The sequence below is a fragment of the Halichoerus grypus genome, chromosome 6 (assembly GCF_964656455.1).
Source record: "Halichoerus grypus chromosome 6, mHalGry1.hap1.1, whole genome shotgun sequence".
NCBI lineage: Eukaryota > Metazoa > Chordata > Mammalia > Carnivora > Phocidae > Halichoerus > Halichoerus grypus.
Genome location: NC_135717.1, coordinates 117615556 through 117632811, shown reverse-complemented (window position 1 = coordinate 117632811; position 17256 = coordinate 117615556). Strand labels below are relative to the sequence as shown.

At 43.4% G+C, this 17256-nt stretch overlaps 1 protein-coding gene across 3 annotated transcripts in view; it reads right to left on the bottom strand.

Moving 5' to 3' along the window:
- Positions 1 to 17256, bottom strand: part of SLC4A8 (solute carrier family 4 member 8) — a 72781-nt gene that overhangs the window by 39240 nt on the left and 16285 nt on the right. For all 3 annotated transcript variants that reach the window (XM_036098861.2, XM_036098864.2, XM_036098863.2), the window contains exons 3-11: positions 12725 to 12871; positions 12069 to 12204; positions 10621 to 10781; positions 7968 to 8156; positions 6974 to 7065; positions 5864 to 6021; positions 4864 to 4951; positions 3743 to 3889; positions 2839 to 2939 (exon numbers count right to left, since the gene is read on the bottom strand). In XM_036098861.2, the coding sequence (XP_035954754.1) occupies positions 2839 to 2939; positions 3743 to 3889; positions 4864 to 4951; positions 5864 to 6021; positions 6974 to 7065; positions 7968 to 8156; positions 10621 to 10781; positions 12069 to 12204; positions 12725 to 12871 (1219 nt within the window). The remainder of the gene's footprint in view (positions 1 to 2838; positions 2940 to 3742; positions 3890 to 4863; positions 4952 to 5863; positions 6022 to 6973; positions 7066 to 7967; positions 8157 to 10620; positions 10782 to 12068; positions 12205 to 12724; positions 12872 to 17256) is intronic.

Below are 17256 nucleotides of genomic sequence, written 5' to 3'. Positions count from 1 at the left end.
CTCTGGAGCACTGACTTAGGGAGCCCTTCTCTGGAGGGCTTTAGGGACAGGACAGCCATCCTTTGTCTGGTGTGCTTTGAAAGAAACCTGTTTGAAGTGTGGGGGGGGGGGATCATCGAGATAGCAGCTCCTGATTCTTTTTTTCATTAACCCTTCCCAAAAGCGGCATCCCCAATAAGGTACATAAATATACCTTGGAAAAACCCTTTCCAGAGTATCCTCCCTGTGGTGAAGCTTCTGGCCTAGGAACACTCTAGTCAGATTTTCCTCTTTGTTATGTATGGGAATGCGTCAGCATCACTGCTCGCATCAACATCAGGGAGGTCCAAGACAATGTCTTAGCCCTGGCATGGAGGGTCACGTAATACAGAACTCAGAGTACTGCTTTCCACCTGTCTCTTTCCCACCTTCTTAGAATCTACACTTCCCATCTTCATATCCCTCACCGTCCAACAAGTAGAACAGCCCCTAAGTCTCCAAGTTTTGCCCCAGGCTATACAACACCGTATGCATAAAGCAGGTCTTTCACCTCAAAGAAATACAACTACTGGTATGAAGAACTACAAAGCCCAGGCTGCTAATATATTTTTGGTCTGTGCAGTCCAGGCAGGTCCAGAAATTTCTAGGATGTCCATATGCATGGGCAGGAAAACGTTCACTCTTTGAGAGTGATCTCAATACTTTGAGATTAGGAAAGGGGCAAGAGTGGGCACAGAATCATAATGTCTCATGCAGGCACTAAGTCAGCTTGTAGTAGTCACTACAAGGCTACAATGGGAGAAAGGCCATGTGTCTTGAGGTCTTCTACTAAGGGCTCTGAGGAAAACTTTAGGAGCTCAGGAAGAGGAAGTATCTCCTCACCAAGCCGACTTAGGCTCTGAGCCTAGATAACCCTTCCTTTCAGCCTTATCAACTCCATAACTTCCTGACAAGACATGAAGGGAGAGCTTCCTCACACCCTATGTGAATTTGCGAGTAAGGGTACTTTGATACTATGAGTAAGCACGTGATGATTCTGGCTGTATGAGATTCTCTTTTGGGATGTCAGGCACCATTGCTGAGAACCTATAATTGTTGAGATACGATCTAATGGTCTCCCAAACCCCCTGTGGAATTGATTATAAATGACCCCCTCAAAAGGCTTGAGATTCCAGTTTATTCTCATCTGACACCAAAAGAAACTGAAATCTCTCTTCTGCATAGATGTCACTTGGAGGAAATCCTGTTGCTCTTATTTCCATTACCTTCAAACTCTAAGTCCTGGGGTGTGGACACCATTTATATTCAAAAGATAAATCACAAGTCTGAAATACTATCAAAGCCATACCCAAGACTCTTACCCTAAAAAAAACACCACCTCTTCCAGGACAGTCTCAATCCTAGAACCTATTCTAAGGACAGATGGTTCCCTTGAACTGCTTCTAAATACCAGGCCTCCCACCCAATTCAGACCTCTCCCAACTTTAAAGAAAATGTTAAACTCACATTTGGAGGTTGCTCCCTCATTTCAGTGACCCCCTTCCATCCAAGGACGGTTCCTTTCCTCCATGAGCGCTCCCCAGAACCCAATTATCTTTCCCCACCCTCAAATACCTTCCTCCAGCCAGGAAACACATTCCCCCCTCTGGACTCTGCTAGTTAAGTGCCTTTTCTCCTGCTTCTCAGTCTCCTTTCCTGGCTCCTCCCTGAATTTTCAAGAGTAGAAAAATAGATGACTGTCTAAAATTCTAAAAAAAACCCTGAGTTTCCACTGCGTAGAGTACTGAGGATAGAAAAGGAAAGCAACTTCAAGCAAAGAAGAAAAAAATAAGGTGAAAGCAAGGAAGTAGAAGATGTAACAGAGCTTCTCTCCATGATCAGTGCCCTGTCCTGAGAATCTCCACTCTTCTTCGACACAAGCACAATTTACAGAGCCAGAACTATGGTCTCAACCTTCTCCCACAATCTGGGGGAAACCCTAGATGTCACTCCAACCCAAAATATCATCCTCTTTTACCACCTTCCTACCTGGCAAATAAAATTGAGTCTAGAGACCTGCTTCCCTAACCTTCCATAGAGAACCTTCTCCTTGGGCATCTGTCCATAGAATCTTGGCCCAGAAGAGTAGATTGACTATCCTGAGATACACACACCTAAAATACTACTTATATGCCTACCCTAAGGGTGTTTCTTGACTTTAAATAATCACTCGATATTTATCTATATTTACTCCACTCACGCTACAGAACAGGGATCATTCTAAAAGTATTCATTCATAAGTTCATCAGATATTGAGTGCCTACTCTGTGCAGGGCATGGTGATAGGTGCTAGGAATATAATGGGCACCGCACCCTTATGGAGCAAACTTTCTAGCAGGAAGACAACAAATCAAGCAATAATAATAAAGTATGAGAAGGGCTATAACCTGGGGGGTAGGAGGAGGGTGGCAGACTTGTGAGGACAGAGCTCAAAGCTGTGACACCAAATAGCAGGAATACCTAACCTCATCTATAGAGTCTTAGAAGGCTTTCCAAAGGAAGTGACACCTAAGCTGAGACAAAGGATAAGTGGCAGTTAGCCAGGAGATAAGGAAGGGGACGAGTGTTCAAATCAGGGAACAATGTGTGGAAAGGACTGGAGGGGAGACAGACTCTGGTAGGTGGTTTGAGGAACTTGAATGAATGAATACGATATCTGATATATTTGCAATACTTATTATAGTCAGTGGTTCCATTTGGAAAGTCATTCCCAGCCAATATACTACAGAGAAGAAGGCTGAAAGCAAAGAGTATGACTCATTCCTTTACACACCTTCAGCCCAGTAAGCAGTATGAGCTGTGAAGCATCCCCGAACTTACCGCCCGGTGCGCTGAAGTTCTGGCCCGCTGTGGCCCCCATGTGGTTCTGGTTCTATGTGGCAAACATTTCCATTTGGAACTCCGGGCATTTTCCTTTTCTCCTTTTAGCAAAGGACCCCAAAATTAGTAAAGTCAGCCATCTATTCTGTCCTTCCTGCTAACAGGGGGGAGTGGTAATGAGATAATCCAAAAGCAGCCCTCAAATAACCAAGTGTCTGTAGTTTTCAAATGCATTTACTGATTTGGGGCAGTTTACTGATTTTCCTGAAAAACAACACCATCATATAATTTCTCCCCCTCTCTACTAGTACCTGACTCCTAACTCTGCCTTGTCCAGAAACAAAAATATGGAGGCTTTGGCATCAGCTATGACCTAAGTTCCAGTTTCAAATCTCCCTCTGTGTAATCTTACTTTCCCTTAAAACTTTGAAGATAGTTTTATTTATTTAAAAAATTAAGGATAAAAATACCTACTTGGGGATGTTGCTGGCAAGGCTGAGCCAGGCTTGTTGGCTGGTGTACAAGAGCTCCTTTCCCACCTTTAACCTGGCCGAAGCATGGGCGACTCTACTTGCTCTCTCTCTGCAACTTGCTCTTTTCATTGCATGGCTTCATCCACAATCTACTCCCAAGAAATGTCCTTCCCTCCACTCTCTGCCATTCCACATCAAACCATCAAAAGCCACTTGAAATTTCTCTAGAGTAATCCTGACTGATCACATCACCTGAGCCAACCTATGTTACTGTATACTTATTTTTTTATAACTGTTCTGTTCATTCTACGTGTCCCAAAAAGGGCCATGTCTTGATTTATTTAGTATATATCCACATGGTCTTTGCTTTGTCCATGGTGGGTACTCAGTAAGTGGCACTAAGCCACCATTGGCTAATGTGCATACATTACCTGGGAAGGGACGTTTTTGGGTGGTTCAATTCTAATGGTGGGGTCCCACTCCCCTGGAGGCAAAACCGTGACCTGATCCAGGAACTCATCAATCCCCGCCAGGAGATCATCTCGCTCTTTCGCCTTATATGCCACATCATGAAAAATCTACAAGGGAGAAAAAGTCCTCAGGAAAGTTGAAAATAACTTTACTTAAAACAATCACCAATGAATATGGTGAAGGACAGATATAGCCTCATGATTTTTATCTCTGTCATGTGGATCTGAAATGTGGAAAACTTTAGCATTTAAAAAAATGCAAAGATAAAAGGATAAAAAACATAAACCTGAAGATGAGATGGGTCAAAAAGAACTAGCTATATGTGTGTTAGTACAAGAAAAGATAAGACTCTAACACTGTATCATGGCCATCGCTCCAAAGAATGGAACAAAAGGCAAAATGCATGGGAAAATTTCCAGATCATAATAGTCGGAAAAACTGGGTGGAATTACTACTAATGAAGGTCCCTCCATGAAATAAGTTTCCCAATCAAAGAGAAATGATAAAACACAACCCCCATCTGCCTCTACCTGGTATGACACATGCCTTAAAAACCTTACATTGCAGCTTACATGAGCAGTGCACGCCTCGCTAAGGTATGTGGTGAGGATTCAGCACCATGGCAGCCAAAATATCCGGTTGCCTTGGGACATTCACATTACAGTGCCTAAGCTCATACCCCTGACCCTTACGCAAACTGGTCTCGTTTACATGGAATAAGAGTGAGGTTTCTTTATGTAAATAGCTTTTATGCAGGTAATTAACCATCCTCTCTAGAAAGTTGTCAGCCTTAGTATCTTTCTCTCTAGGTATCCTAATTGGCAATAATAATTTTCCCAGAAAAGGATTTCTCTACACCCTTGTTTACTCAAAAAGGGAGAGATGACATAGGAAGAAATATCCCCAGAAGGTTTGGTCCTCCCACAAAAGGCATTCAGAGAAGTGACCTGAACTGCTTCCCAAAAGATAAATTACCCAGAATGGTAATTACTTTATCTCCAACAAATAGCACAGGACCTGGCACAGAGTAAATACTCAACAAATATCTGTAGCATGAATGGAAAGCAGAAGTGATGCATACCTCATCAGTCATGATGGTAGCCATGGATCTGCCAATCTCATGGTACTGCTGACCTTTCCCTACTGGACCCAATAGGATAAACAAAAATCTGGCAACACATACAGAGGAAGAAATTATAAATTATGTCAGTAAACATAAAGAAGTGGCACCTTATTCCTCTCCAAACAATAAAACATTTCTCTTTCCTATTAAACAGAAATCACTGTTGTAACTTCAATAAAAGGAGACAGGCTAATGATGGAGCAGTAGAAGTTGCCTTGACCTAAGAGCTCCACTATGCATTGGAAGCTATTTGTAGGACTCCATTCAATAACGTGGTTATCATTCTTAGGGTTTCCAAAGACACAATTCCTTGCTGTAGAAAAAATGCTTTTTTCAAAACATGCCATTGTAGTGCAAATTCAAGGTTTTCTGAATCTCATTCATTGCTCTAATAAGAAAATGATGGGAAAAGGCGAGGGATAAGAAAGTTGAAATGATCAAGCCCAGTAGAGGAGTTTAAATTGTGTTCTGGACATCTGAATACTCTGTAATTAATGGGGCTCTGAATCACCTGAGTCACCATCTTCAGAGTGCATGAATAGCCTTTTGAACAAATGTGGACATATTTGCAAACCATACAAATCCTGCCAGAACCGTGGAAAAAGACATCAATACCTTTGCTCAGAGACATTTCCCTGGGACACAGCTCTGTAAAACTGGGAGACTAAGATTCAGGCTTCCCATCCTAACAAGTGATTAGCCCGTGATATGCTCTTTGGATGCTCTGCAATTCTCCATTCCCAAGCCTGTCGGTACGGTATAGTCATAGCCTTGCAAGTCTTAGAATCCTTCTGCATGGAGGTTAATCAAATATAACCCCAGTGAGAGTACGGCTGAATTTTAAATAGCATTCTCCAATTAACCCTAAATTTTGGCATTAGCTGGTTTCTTCCACCAGAGCTCACACAAATCTGTACTTGAGACAGAATGCACTGAGTTTTGCGGTCCTTGTATTTACCTGGTTGGGATGGGCACTTCGGTCAGGCCCGAGAGAAGAACAGCTGGAGACAGCCTCACAAAGGCAACAATGGGGCGGTCCAGAGTATCCACCTCTCCAACCAGGACATTTGAGGCCTCTGCCCCAGTGGGAATTTTTTTCATGAAATGAAGATCCACCTGAAAGTCCAAAAGAATCCTCTGACAACCTAGGAGCATCACCTCAAACATCAATCACCCTCTCGTACCTTGCATTCGTCTGTCATTTTATGATTTAACAAATGTTTTCTCGCACTATTTCATGTAATCCTTACAATAGCTCTGTGAAGTGGATAAAACAGATCTCATCAGCCCCACTTTTTTATTTTAAAAAATGAAGCAGCTGAGACCCAGGGAGGTGAAGTTGACTTGCTCAATGGAGCTTTGAAGAGAGAGAATTTAAATCCCGGTGTTCTGATTTGAATTCCATTACACCACCCTTTCTCAGAGACTGTTTTTGAAGCTCTAGGTCACAGTTTTTCCATTTTAAAATACCTGAATGCTTTGTCAGAGGTTTCAGCTTTTCTAAATAAAACAGGGAGCCTTCCAGGCAGAGAAGTGCCATGACACCATGTGCGTGTTCTAGCTAGAGTCAAGGATAGACCAGGGCAGCCAGAGGCTGGAGGCGGGGAGATCGAGGCTTACGCCAGCAGCTGCAGGGAAGCACTGTTGCTGCAGCAGGCCTCGGACACCCAAGTCACAGTCCCAAAGAAGAGTCTCAACCGCCATGTAGTTTTAGCAGACAGGAGCAAAAATATTGTTTCAGCAAAATCCTTGGAGGTAAGAAGGAGAGGCTGAAGAGCAAGGGCCAAAAAAAAAAAAAAAAATGGTGGAAAAATCAGGAGGTCTGTGTCAGTGAGGATTAGCAGGAGCTACTCTCAGTTCTAGCACGTTGAACCTGGTGGGTCCCATCTAGGCTGTAGTGGAAGGGAGAAGACCTGAGCAGAGGGGCCTCCTTTCCTGCAGAGGGGGTTCTGGTCTTAGACAAAGGCTGCAGAAATACCAAAGCTTACCCAGCTTCCAGCAACTGGACTCTCGGTTCCACTAGGGATGCGCTTAGGCCTCTAAGCCAAGTTCCCATGTCTGTGCTCACCTTGCTTAAATCCACGGGACTGTGTTCACAATTCACTCCATTTTTTACTTCAAGACTTGTAGTGGGAACAGACTGAGGAGACACAGTTTGACCTATTCAGAGAAAACAATTCCCTGAGTCTCTGCCCTAACCCCCTTTCGACACACCCTATCCATCATTGGTTGGCTATGGCCATGTCTCCTGCAAAGCCCATATAGAGAAGAGGTTCAGATGACATGAAGCTAAGACCCACACATACATATCTCCTTACCCACTAGTTAGTGGTAAAGGGAGGACAGAAGTCTTACTACTTCTGCACCTTCTTCCTGAACATATTTGTGATCCTCTTTTCTTCCTCGATTAAGGTAGTAATTCTTAACCAGGAGTGCACATCAGAGACTCCTTTGGAAAACTTTTCAAATATGTAGATTCCCAGGCACATCCCCTGCACATTGTGATTCAGTGAATGTGGGGACAGGGAGACATATAGATTAGGCCCTGCCTGGCCACAGAAAAGGATACCAAACAGCAGCTGAAATTCATTGAGTATTTATAACCCATCATGCACCTGGTTAAGGGATTTACATGGATTACCATATTGAAGTCTCACAATAAATTTATGGGGTAGATGCTATCATTACCCTTATTTCACAGAGGGGGAAAGTGAGACTTCAAGAGATTTAGGAGGTTGCCCAAGGTCACACACTTTGCAAGGAGTGAAGCCTGAATCTCAAACCTTGAAGTCTGACTCAAGAACCTACACTACTCTATTTTGCCTCCTTAATCTAAGATCTATCCGAGATCTATCTGAGGCATGCATCCCTAGCGCCACAAGAGATGGATGGTCATCAGTCCCAGTCCCCCCATCTTGCCTGTGACCAGAGTACTGTGTGTAAGTGAGCGCGAAGCATATTAGACAAATACAACCTGTACCCTCTAGTAACTTAGCATCTCCAACTAGGTCCTAAATGTCTAATTAATAAGAAGAGAAAACAGTCACTCCTAATAATCTTACCATTTTTATCCATCGAATGTGGATCAGACTGCTTCTTGCCAACCTCAGCAAAAGAGCGAACAATGGGAATGAGGTTATTTCTCTTTTTTTCATTCTGATGGTGATGCTTTTTGAGCAGGGCTTCTCGTACTTTAACCCTCATGCTGTCATTCAGGTCACTGAACAGTTCTTGCTGGTCCAGGATCAGGTCTGGAAAGCAGGCGCTAACATGAATACTCCAACTGACAGTCAATGAACTCAAAGAGGGCAGCGTCAGGTGGGGTGAGGGGTGAGGGCACGGAGTAGGGGTAAGCAGTTCCATCAGGTACAACTTATGCTTCCGTGCCCAAAAGAGTTATCTGATGATAGCAACTGTGGCAAGTTACACTTGATTCGTGTGACAAACCATTATTAGAAACTATCGAGCACTTAATACGTGCCAGAACTGTACTGAGAACTTTACATAGATTATCCAATTGAATCCCAATAAAAATTCTGAGAAGTAGGTGGCACTGTAGCAATCTGTACAGATCAGGAAACTGAGGCCCAAACATTACAAAATTCCCCAAGATCTCACATCTAGTAAATTGCAGGGATGGGATTCAAACCCAACACCGTCTGACTCCAAAGCCCACATTAATACCCACTTTGTTCTGTCATCTGCCAAAATTCCTCTATATTCCCTTCCTCCAAGATTTCAACATCGCTATGATTGTCAAGACGAACTATAACTGTAGAACACTCCAAATGACAATTTGAAGGAGGAACCTACATGTATGATTAAGCTAACTAAGCACCCCAGACAATTGCCACCAAGCATCAACCTTTAACCTGCCAAGCCCAGCACAGTTGAGGGGGGAAAGAATTCCAATACTGGCTATTGAGTATGAGTTCTAGAGCTAAAGGCCCACATTCTTTCCCACTTCTACCACTTTCTGTGTGATCTTGGGCAAGTTACATAACCTTTCCATACCTCAGTTTCCTCATCTGTAATATGGAGCTAATATCATCAACCATCCTCAAAGCTGGTTAAGGAAAATTAATGAGATAATAAATACAAAGTGCTGATTCACAGGTGATACTCGATCCAGTTTACCTAACCTTATCACTAACACGAATACATCAGGTACCTAACGTAAAGAACTATAACAGTTATACTTCAATCCTACATACCTATCCCCAAGCCTACCCAAAACTTCAACTTATTCTCAACCCCAACTCCATCCATGACTATCAAAGTACTAGAAGCAATAAATAAAGAAAATCCATTTTGAATATTCAAGCTGAAGATCCATGGTTTCTCTATCTTTAACCTTTATATTGATTGGTTCGTTGCCCCCATATTGTAAACATGCTTCAAGACCCTACATCTTGAAAAGAAATTTAAAGTAAGAAAAAGAATGTTCACCCCAGGTCCCCCTTTATTTATAAACCTCTCTCTCTCACTCCTATCATTTAAAGTTCTCAAAGAAAAATTTCTCAGTCCCCTGCAATTTGGCTACCTCAATGAAATTGCTTTTGATAAAATCATCAATAACTTCCTAGTTGCTAAATCTGATGGATGTTTACCTTACCTCTCTGCAGCATTTAACACTGATGAGTTGAAACTCTCTCTCCTCTTAGCTTTTGTAATAATGGGTTGAATGGTACTCCCCTAAAAGATACATCTATGTACTAATCCCCCAGAACTTGTGACTGTGATCTTATTTGTAAAAGGTGTCTTTGCATATGTAAGTAAGCTAAGGATCTCAAGATAAAATCATCTTGGATGATACTGACAAATATTCTTACAAGAGTAGTACACAAATGAGAGGTCCGCATGAAGACAGAGGCAGATTGGAGTTAGGCATTCATGAGAAGGAACACCCAGAGCCACTAGAAGCTGAAGAAACAGGGAATAGCTCTCCCCTAGAGCCTTCAGAGGGGACACAGGATCTCATCAGAGCTGACCCCTCCCCTGCTTCCCCAAGTGATCCCAGAAAGGCAGAATAACTTGGATACTTGAAGAAAAGTTTGAAGAAATCTCTATTTAACCAGCCAAATGGACCCAAGGTGAGGGAATAACCCTCACATGCACCCAGGTGTTTCTCAAACGCCGTTCCCAAAACATGTAGCAACACTCAACCGCGTCAGGAAATCCCATCAGACATCGCCCTTCACACCCTGCTGAAGCCATGGGGGGACTTTGGCTCAATTTCTTACATGTCTTCCCTAGCAGCCATGTTTAAAAATCTTTCTTCACACCTTTTTCTCTTCACAATTCCCAGTTGCCCCTTTCTCTGATTATTACCAAGACATATCTCTGTGGTTGCACTTATTCGAATTGTCCCATGGCTATTTCCCCAACTTGAAGGTGAGTTTCTTGAGGGTAGGAATTGTATCTTATCTTTATTCCCCTGTGTTTAGCACATTATCAAGCATAAATAGATACAAAATAAATGTGTGCTAAATGAACAGGCAAATGGAAGACTGAATACCCTATTGTTTGAATCCTATAAGAAGGCTGTGAAATAGGTAGTTTCTTAGTTTAAAACCCATCCCCCCCAGATGAAGACATTGAGGTTGGGAAGGTTCAATGACTGACCTGAGGACACACAGCTACTTTATTCTTTCCTCCACACCACACTTCTTAACTTACACAAACATTCCTCTGTTTTCCCGCACCTAAACTTACCCGAAATTTCTTCTATGCTATTTGCACGCATATCCAGAAGGACTGTTCCATTAATAAGGCAGCTCCTTAGCTCAAAGAGACTGTGCAGTGAAAGGGTTGCCACATAAGGCTTGCTCCAGCGTTCACCCCCATCCTCAACATCCTCTTCAAACTTCAGCCACCTGAAAGCATTACAAACAACTGGATGCCAAAGGTAGAAAATGAGGAATTTTCATGAGAGAGTCTTTAATGTAAGCCACAATGAAAGATACCTGAATAATCATATTGAACATTATAATTTCATCTATACTTTCAGGGTACACTGATAAGTGAAAAAAGCAGGTTATAAAACAGCGCAAAGTTGAGTACAGTTTGATCCCGTTTCTATTTAAAGAAAATTTTAAAACTGCAAACACACATGTATAAGACACCAAATGGTGTCTTCCTCATTATCCTTGAGGTAGTAGATTTATACATAATTTTCATCTTCTTTTTGCTTATCTTTCTTTTCTGATTTCATATAAGGAGCACATATTACTTGTATATTAAAAAGATAGATCTAATCGATATCATTTGGATAGATTAACAAAATGGTAATATTTTTCTTTTTTAAAAAGTCTCTATGTGACATTTACAAGTTGGCAAAGACTAATTGCCTTTTCACTTGGTATCAGGGTGATTGGCTTGCCTAATCCTCTCCACCCATGGCAAATATTCAAGGATATGGCAAGGATCCAGGAAGAGCTGTTCCAGTGAAAGCTAGAGTCACACTTTGCTGGTTACCCACCTTGCCTTCTTCCCTGAAGCTCAGGCATGCTGGCTTTCTATCACCCATAAGGCTCACTGGTCAATTACTAGAGGAGCCCAGACGTGGTTTTGGTTAATCTGAGGGCTCTTCTGGCGTTTGAGCCTCAGGCAAGCACTGTCACTCTACAGCTACCCCCAGGAAGCCTACCATCAGGCTAGCTATAATCCCACTGGTCTCCATGAGGTTGGGCTGTCCCATAGGACATCTCAAAAATTATGAAACATCTAGCGAATCAAAACCCAAATGAATTAAGACACTATAGTTCACCTTCAGAAAAGTCTTCCCCTATCCTGTGTTCACCTACGCTTGGTTGCTTGGGTCCAAACGAAGGTGGCCCCATCAGGCACCTTCTAAGCCAGACCTATAATATCAAGATAGCCCATGAGCAACTCTGGGCCCTAAATAAATGAGAGGACTCCCTAAATGTTCTGTGTTTCTGTCACCAATCCCAGGATCAAGGTCAATTGGTATAGGTGTCACCAGAGACATCACAAAGAGGCCGAAATCAACACTTCCCATAGAAGACTCTGGAACATCAGTCCCCATGTCAGTCATCACTTCTCCCATGAAGAAATAAAAGGCAAGCAGACCTGTCACTTGCCGAAAGGAACACGTTTGCCTACCCAAGCAAATCGTGACCCAGGATATTTTAGGGCCTTACCTAGCTGTCTCCTTCCACTCAGCATCTTCTCCCTCTTTCATACAGATCTCATCCAGCTCTGTGAACAGCTCATGAGGCACATGCTCTTCATCTTCCTCAGTGCCAAGAATGAACTGAACACGCTGAGATGGTGTGTCTAGAAAATCAACCACAGAGAAAGGTCTGCTCCCAGCCTCAACTTAGAACAGAAATAGCATTCTGCTATACTTAGCACATCTGGGGGCCTTATAACTTTAGGAACATAGAGAAAACCACCCTGAATGTCGAGCAAAAAGATTTATTTTCCTCCCCCCCCCAAAAAAAATTCCTCTTCTATGGAAGCAATTAGTGGGAGGAAAAAATTATGAACTAAGACCACTTGAAGAAAGCCCACAACAAACTGGAAATCAGATTAATCTGATCAAAAAGAATGGTTAATTTTCTGGCAAATGATTTCAGCCTACATGGTAATTGATTTGGGAAGCCCGAACTATGAGTTTTTCCAGAAAGATACTTTTGATTCTTAGAGGCATTTCTTCTTCTTGGAAGCAAGCCCTGAGAACTCTACAAAAGGGCTAGAGAATCAAGACCACCTACTTGATGTCCATCACACACATTCCCTCAGCCTCACCAAGGTCCCAGCCATGGATCTCCGCCCTGCCTCCCAAGAATGTTACCGTGGGCCAGGGCCTCTGGGCCTTCATCCCCCTGGCTGGCTCCTTTGCCCCGCCCTCGCCTGCGGTGCTTCTGGCCATGCGTTCGGTGATGGCGGTGGCTCTGCCGGCCCAGGGGCATCCGAACCCCCACATACAGAGTTCTATGACCTAGAACGAAGCAGAAGGTCTGTGCAGAGAATGCCTTTATTTCTCATTTTATTTTATTTTAAAAGTTTTGATTTTTAGTAATCTCTACATTCAATTTGGGGCTCAAACTCAGGATCCCGAGATCAACAAGAGTCTCATGTCATACTCTTCCGACTGAGCCAGCCAGGTACCCCAGAGAATGCCTTTAATAAAAGGAATCGGGCATATTTAAGAGAGAAAAAATCATAGCTCTCTGGCCAGGTCACAACTCTGTAATGGCAAAACTTCAAAGACTAAAGACGTAGAGATCTTGGAGCTGACGCACTCCCTCCCCTCTGCACGTGGCTGCAAACCTCACAGGAGTGTTAAGATCAAAAGAAATAATGTGCGTGAACTTGATTTGCAAACCATGAAGACCAACAAGGATTCTAGTTGTTATTGCGACAATTTGAGCAATTGAAAAAAAGCAATATGGTCACTGTGCCAACTGTAACAAGTCCTGGCAGGGAGGCAGTTTAGAAAAGTGGCTAAATGCTCAGGTCAACCTGTCCGGGTCCGAAACTTGACCTCACCATTCACTAACCATGTGACCTTGAACAAGTTAGCTAATCTCTCTCTGTCTTTAAAACATAATACCAAAAGCTTATTATTTAAACTCAGAGGGTTTTCATGAGCAGTACATAAGGTAATGTATGTAAAATCCTTAACACAATGCCCGGAATAACTTTTAGCAGCCACTGCATTCTAGGACCAGTTTCCGCTACTTTTCCTTCTGCACTGTAGAATACGCAATCTAGAATAGTAGTGAGAGACTAGTTACAAATCATAAGAAACATGAGTCTGGGGTTACAGGGAGAGATAGTAAATGTACAAAAAGAGGAAGAATGTGGGAAAATAAGTGACCCAAGAGTGTTCTGTCCAATTCTGCTTTTTCTACTCATTTGTTCCTTCTAGAAGCCTTATTTCGTGCTGCTCATGACTGCCAGGCTTCTCTCTCACCTCCACCTGGCTTCCCTTGCCTTGCTGCCAGCCTGAAGCCCAGAATCAGTACCTTCGGGGCTGCTACCACCCTGATGCGCAGAGCCTTAGTCTTCTCCCACTGCTGCCCAGTTCCTGCTGCTGGCGCTCTAGGTCTCAGGCTGACTCCCCACTTCTTCCACTATAGATGTGTTCCAGTCTTCGGTCACTGTCCTCAAATCCACAACCTGAGCCACACTTCCTCCCTCTGAGCAGGTGACCTCACTTTATATTTTACTAAGAAGACTTAGGCAGTCTCATGTGGCCTCCCTGCATCTCAGCCTGGCTTGCTTTCCTCCCCCAGCTGCCCCTCTTTGCCAGGCTAATGAGTATGGCTTCCCACGCCTCTGGAGTCCTCTTCCATCAGCTAGCCTCAGTCTCTCTTTTCCATCCATCCCTTCCACGCTTTCTCCTGATTACAAATCTCTCTTACCTTTTTTTTTTTTTAAGTAAGCTCTAGGCCCAACGTGGGGCTCAAACTCATGACCCTGAGATCAAAGATTCACATGCTCTACCAACTGAGCCAGCCAGGTGCCCCACATCTCTCTTAAAAAGAAACTTTCCAATATAGTGCTCTAAGCTTCTACCTGTCCGTTCTCCTTCTCCATCAAACCACTTTCAAGAACAATCTACCCACCTAGCTTCTGTTCCTCACCATCTCCTTGTTCCATAGCCTCTGCATGTGGCTACTTCCCACTGAAAGTGTCCTCATTAGGAACCACTTAGTCACCAAATCTCTATCATCTTATGTCTCTCGGTTCAACTCCAAAGCCTTTCCTGAGAGCCCACCAAGTGCCAGGCAGTGTCCAAATCCCTGAACTACTTCCTCCCATTGGTGGTCCAGGGTCCCTTAGCTCCTATACCCCTGCCCTCCCTTGGTCATCTACACTCCTCTGACTTGGCTTCTCCATCCCTTCCACAATCCACCAAAGGAAAGCTCCCAGGGTTTTGGTCCTGGGCCCTTCTCTTTTTTTATTGGTATCTACTCTCATGATTTGAAAGTTTACTTCTACAAATGACCCCCAAATCTTTATCTACAGTGATTCAACATCTCCCAAAGCAAAGTCATCATCCTCCATCTCAGATCCAGTTCATACCCATTTCTTCCATGTTTCTGTTCATGGCATCACCATTCTCTCAACTTTCCAGGCCTGAAAACTCAGAGTTACCTTAGATTTCCACCTCTCCCAATGCCCCTCAGTGCTACATCCTACAGATTAGGGATGTCAAGGATTTCTCTCCCCTCACTTTGACAATAGCAGGAGCTTCTTTCCTGCCTCCCACACCAGCTCAGTCCTACAAACGAATCCTCCTGAAACACTGCTCTGCTCACAGCTCAAGTCTGTGCAGTCAGGACCCTTCATGCTCCAGCATGCTCAGGCCTCAGCCTCCTTTCTAGTCTTTTCTTTGCTAGGACAAATTGCACATTCAATAGGAAAATTAAGGGGAGGGCCTCTAAAAGGACTGAGCACTCAGCTCGAGCAAGACTGAAGTGGAAATCTCACACGTGCTCACACCAATTAAACATTCCGGGGGCAGAGGGAAATCTGGAGATGTACACCTTCTGCGTCCACCCCAGCAACTCTGTCTCCTCCCCACAGCCTCAGCTGCTGCACCCACCGTCATCTCACGTTCTTTCCTCTACATGAACCAACCCGCCATTCCACAAAGTGCCAGTGCCTTCCAGACACGGACTTGGCTAACTCCCACAAGATTCATGGCAACGCACACCCCTTCTTGGTATGATCTCTGATCTCCCCAATCAAATGTGCTGCCTTCCTACCTCTAAATCCTCAGAGCCCTTGGCTAGCTTTCTCTTACGTACTTATTTTATGCCTTGCACTAGAATTAATACCTCCCACTATTCATCTGCAAGCTTCTCAAGGTCCCAGGCCATTTCTCTTGGAATCCCTCACATAACAAAGCAGTGTTTTACATATAGTCATTGTTCCACAAATGTTCAGAAAATGGAACATCCCCTAAGAGCCTCCTTCAGGAACAAAACCCCTTCGAACCTCCTCAGGAGTCTACAATCTGACCTAAGGGAAACTGTAGCTAAAATGATTAGAGGCAACATCTGAGTGATGAGAAGAGACCATGAGAAGAGCATTCCAGGACAAGGCAAGATCAATGCATAGGCTTTACAGTGGGAATGTGCATGTTCCAAAGCAAAAGGGTGGCCAGTGGGGCCAGAGCAAAGTAAAAGAGGAAAGAAGAGGAGGGGGGGAAAGGTCAAAAAGACAGGCAGGGGCAGATCATGAAGAACCCATGGACAGTGAAAAGCATAATTAGATCCCACAGAACCACTTCAACCAGCTCCTAAAATAGAGACCTAGGTGTTATAAAATCGGTGGTTCTAGGTAGAGCTTAGACTTAGGTGAAGAAAAGCCTCACCGAGGGGTGACTTTCCGTCCTTCAATAGAGCCATGAGCTTCCTCTTCCCAACAAATCCTCCAGAGGGTTATTGGCCAGGCTAGGACCTCTACTTCTTAAGTACATTTCAAATACTTCCACTGGGCTTTTGTTGGTATATTGCTAATATTATGTAATTTTAAGTATATCCTAAATAGAAATTGAGGGGTAGTGATTAAGTATTAGAACCTGTGTTGTTAGATCTCATTTTCTTAATTTGCTCGCTGTCACTATTAAAGTAAAACAAGGAGTTTGAACCAAATGACTTCTCACATCTAGTCCAGGTTCTATGTACAAACTTAGGAAAGGCTCAGGAAAGGTCATTCTTTGGAGAAGACAAGACGGTTGGATTGTTCCCACTATTCTTACTTATTGCTGCAAAAAGGGACTATAGCAGGGGCTCAATAAATATTTGTTGAGCAAATGATGTATGATTTTGCCTGATATCTAAAATTCCCACTAGGCAAGTTTGAGGATAATGGGGAAGACATCCTTCAGGAGCCTCTGTAGGAAGTAAGGTAAAGCTTAAACTTTAGGGAAGGAAGACTCTTTTACTTTAAGAATTTTTTTGGTCCAATCAGTTCTCCCAAACACTAACCAACCACAGTGCCTGCCTTTTGAAAATGTTGAAGACAGGCAGAAATGAAAACAAGCCCCAGCAGGGGTCAGAGCTAAGAAGGACCAAAGTGGCTGTCAGAAAATTAGACCTCAGTTTCTAAGCTAAGGACTCTGAAGCAGGGACTTGGATTTTCTGAGTGAAATCAGCAGAAAAGATGACAAACAAATGGACACCAGAAAATGAATATGGCATCAATAAAATCTAGTCCATTTAACTGGATTGTGGCAGTCTGTGACTTCACTAAACTCATCCTGTGGTCACTTAGCTGCTCTCCCACCCGGCGTCTTCCTCCCCCTCATCTACTTACCAACTCAGCCGGACTCCGCCTTCTCCCCATCTAATTCCCCATTCTTTCTTT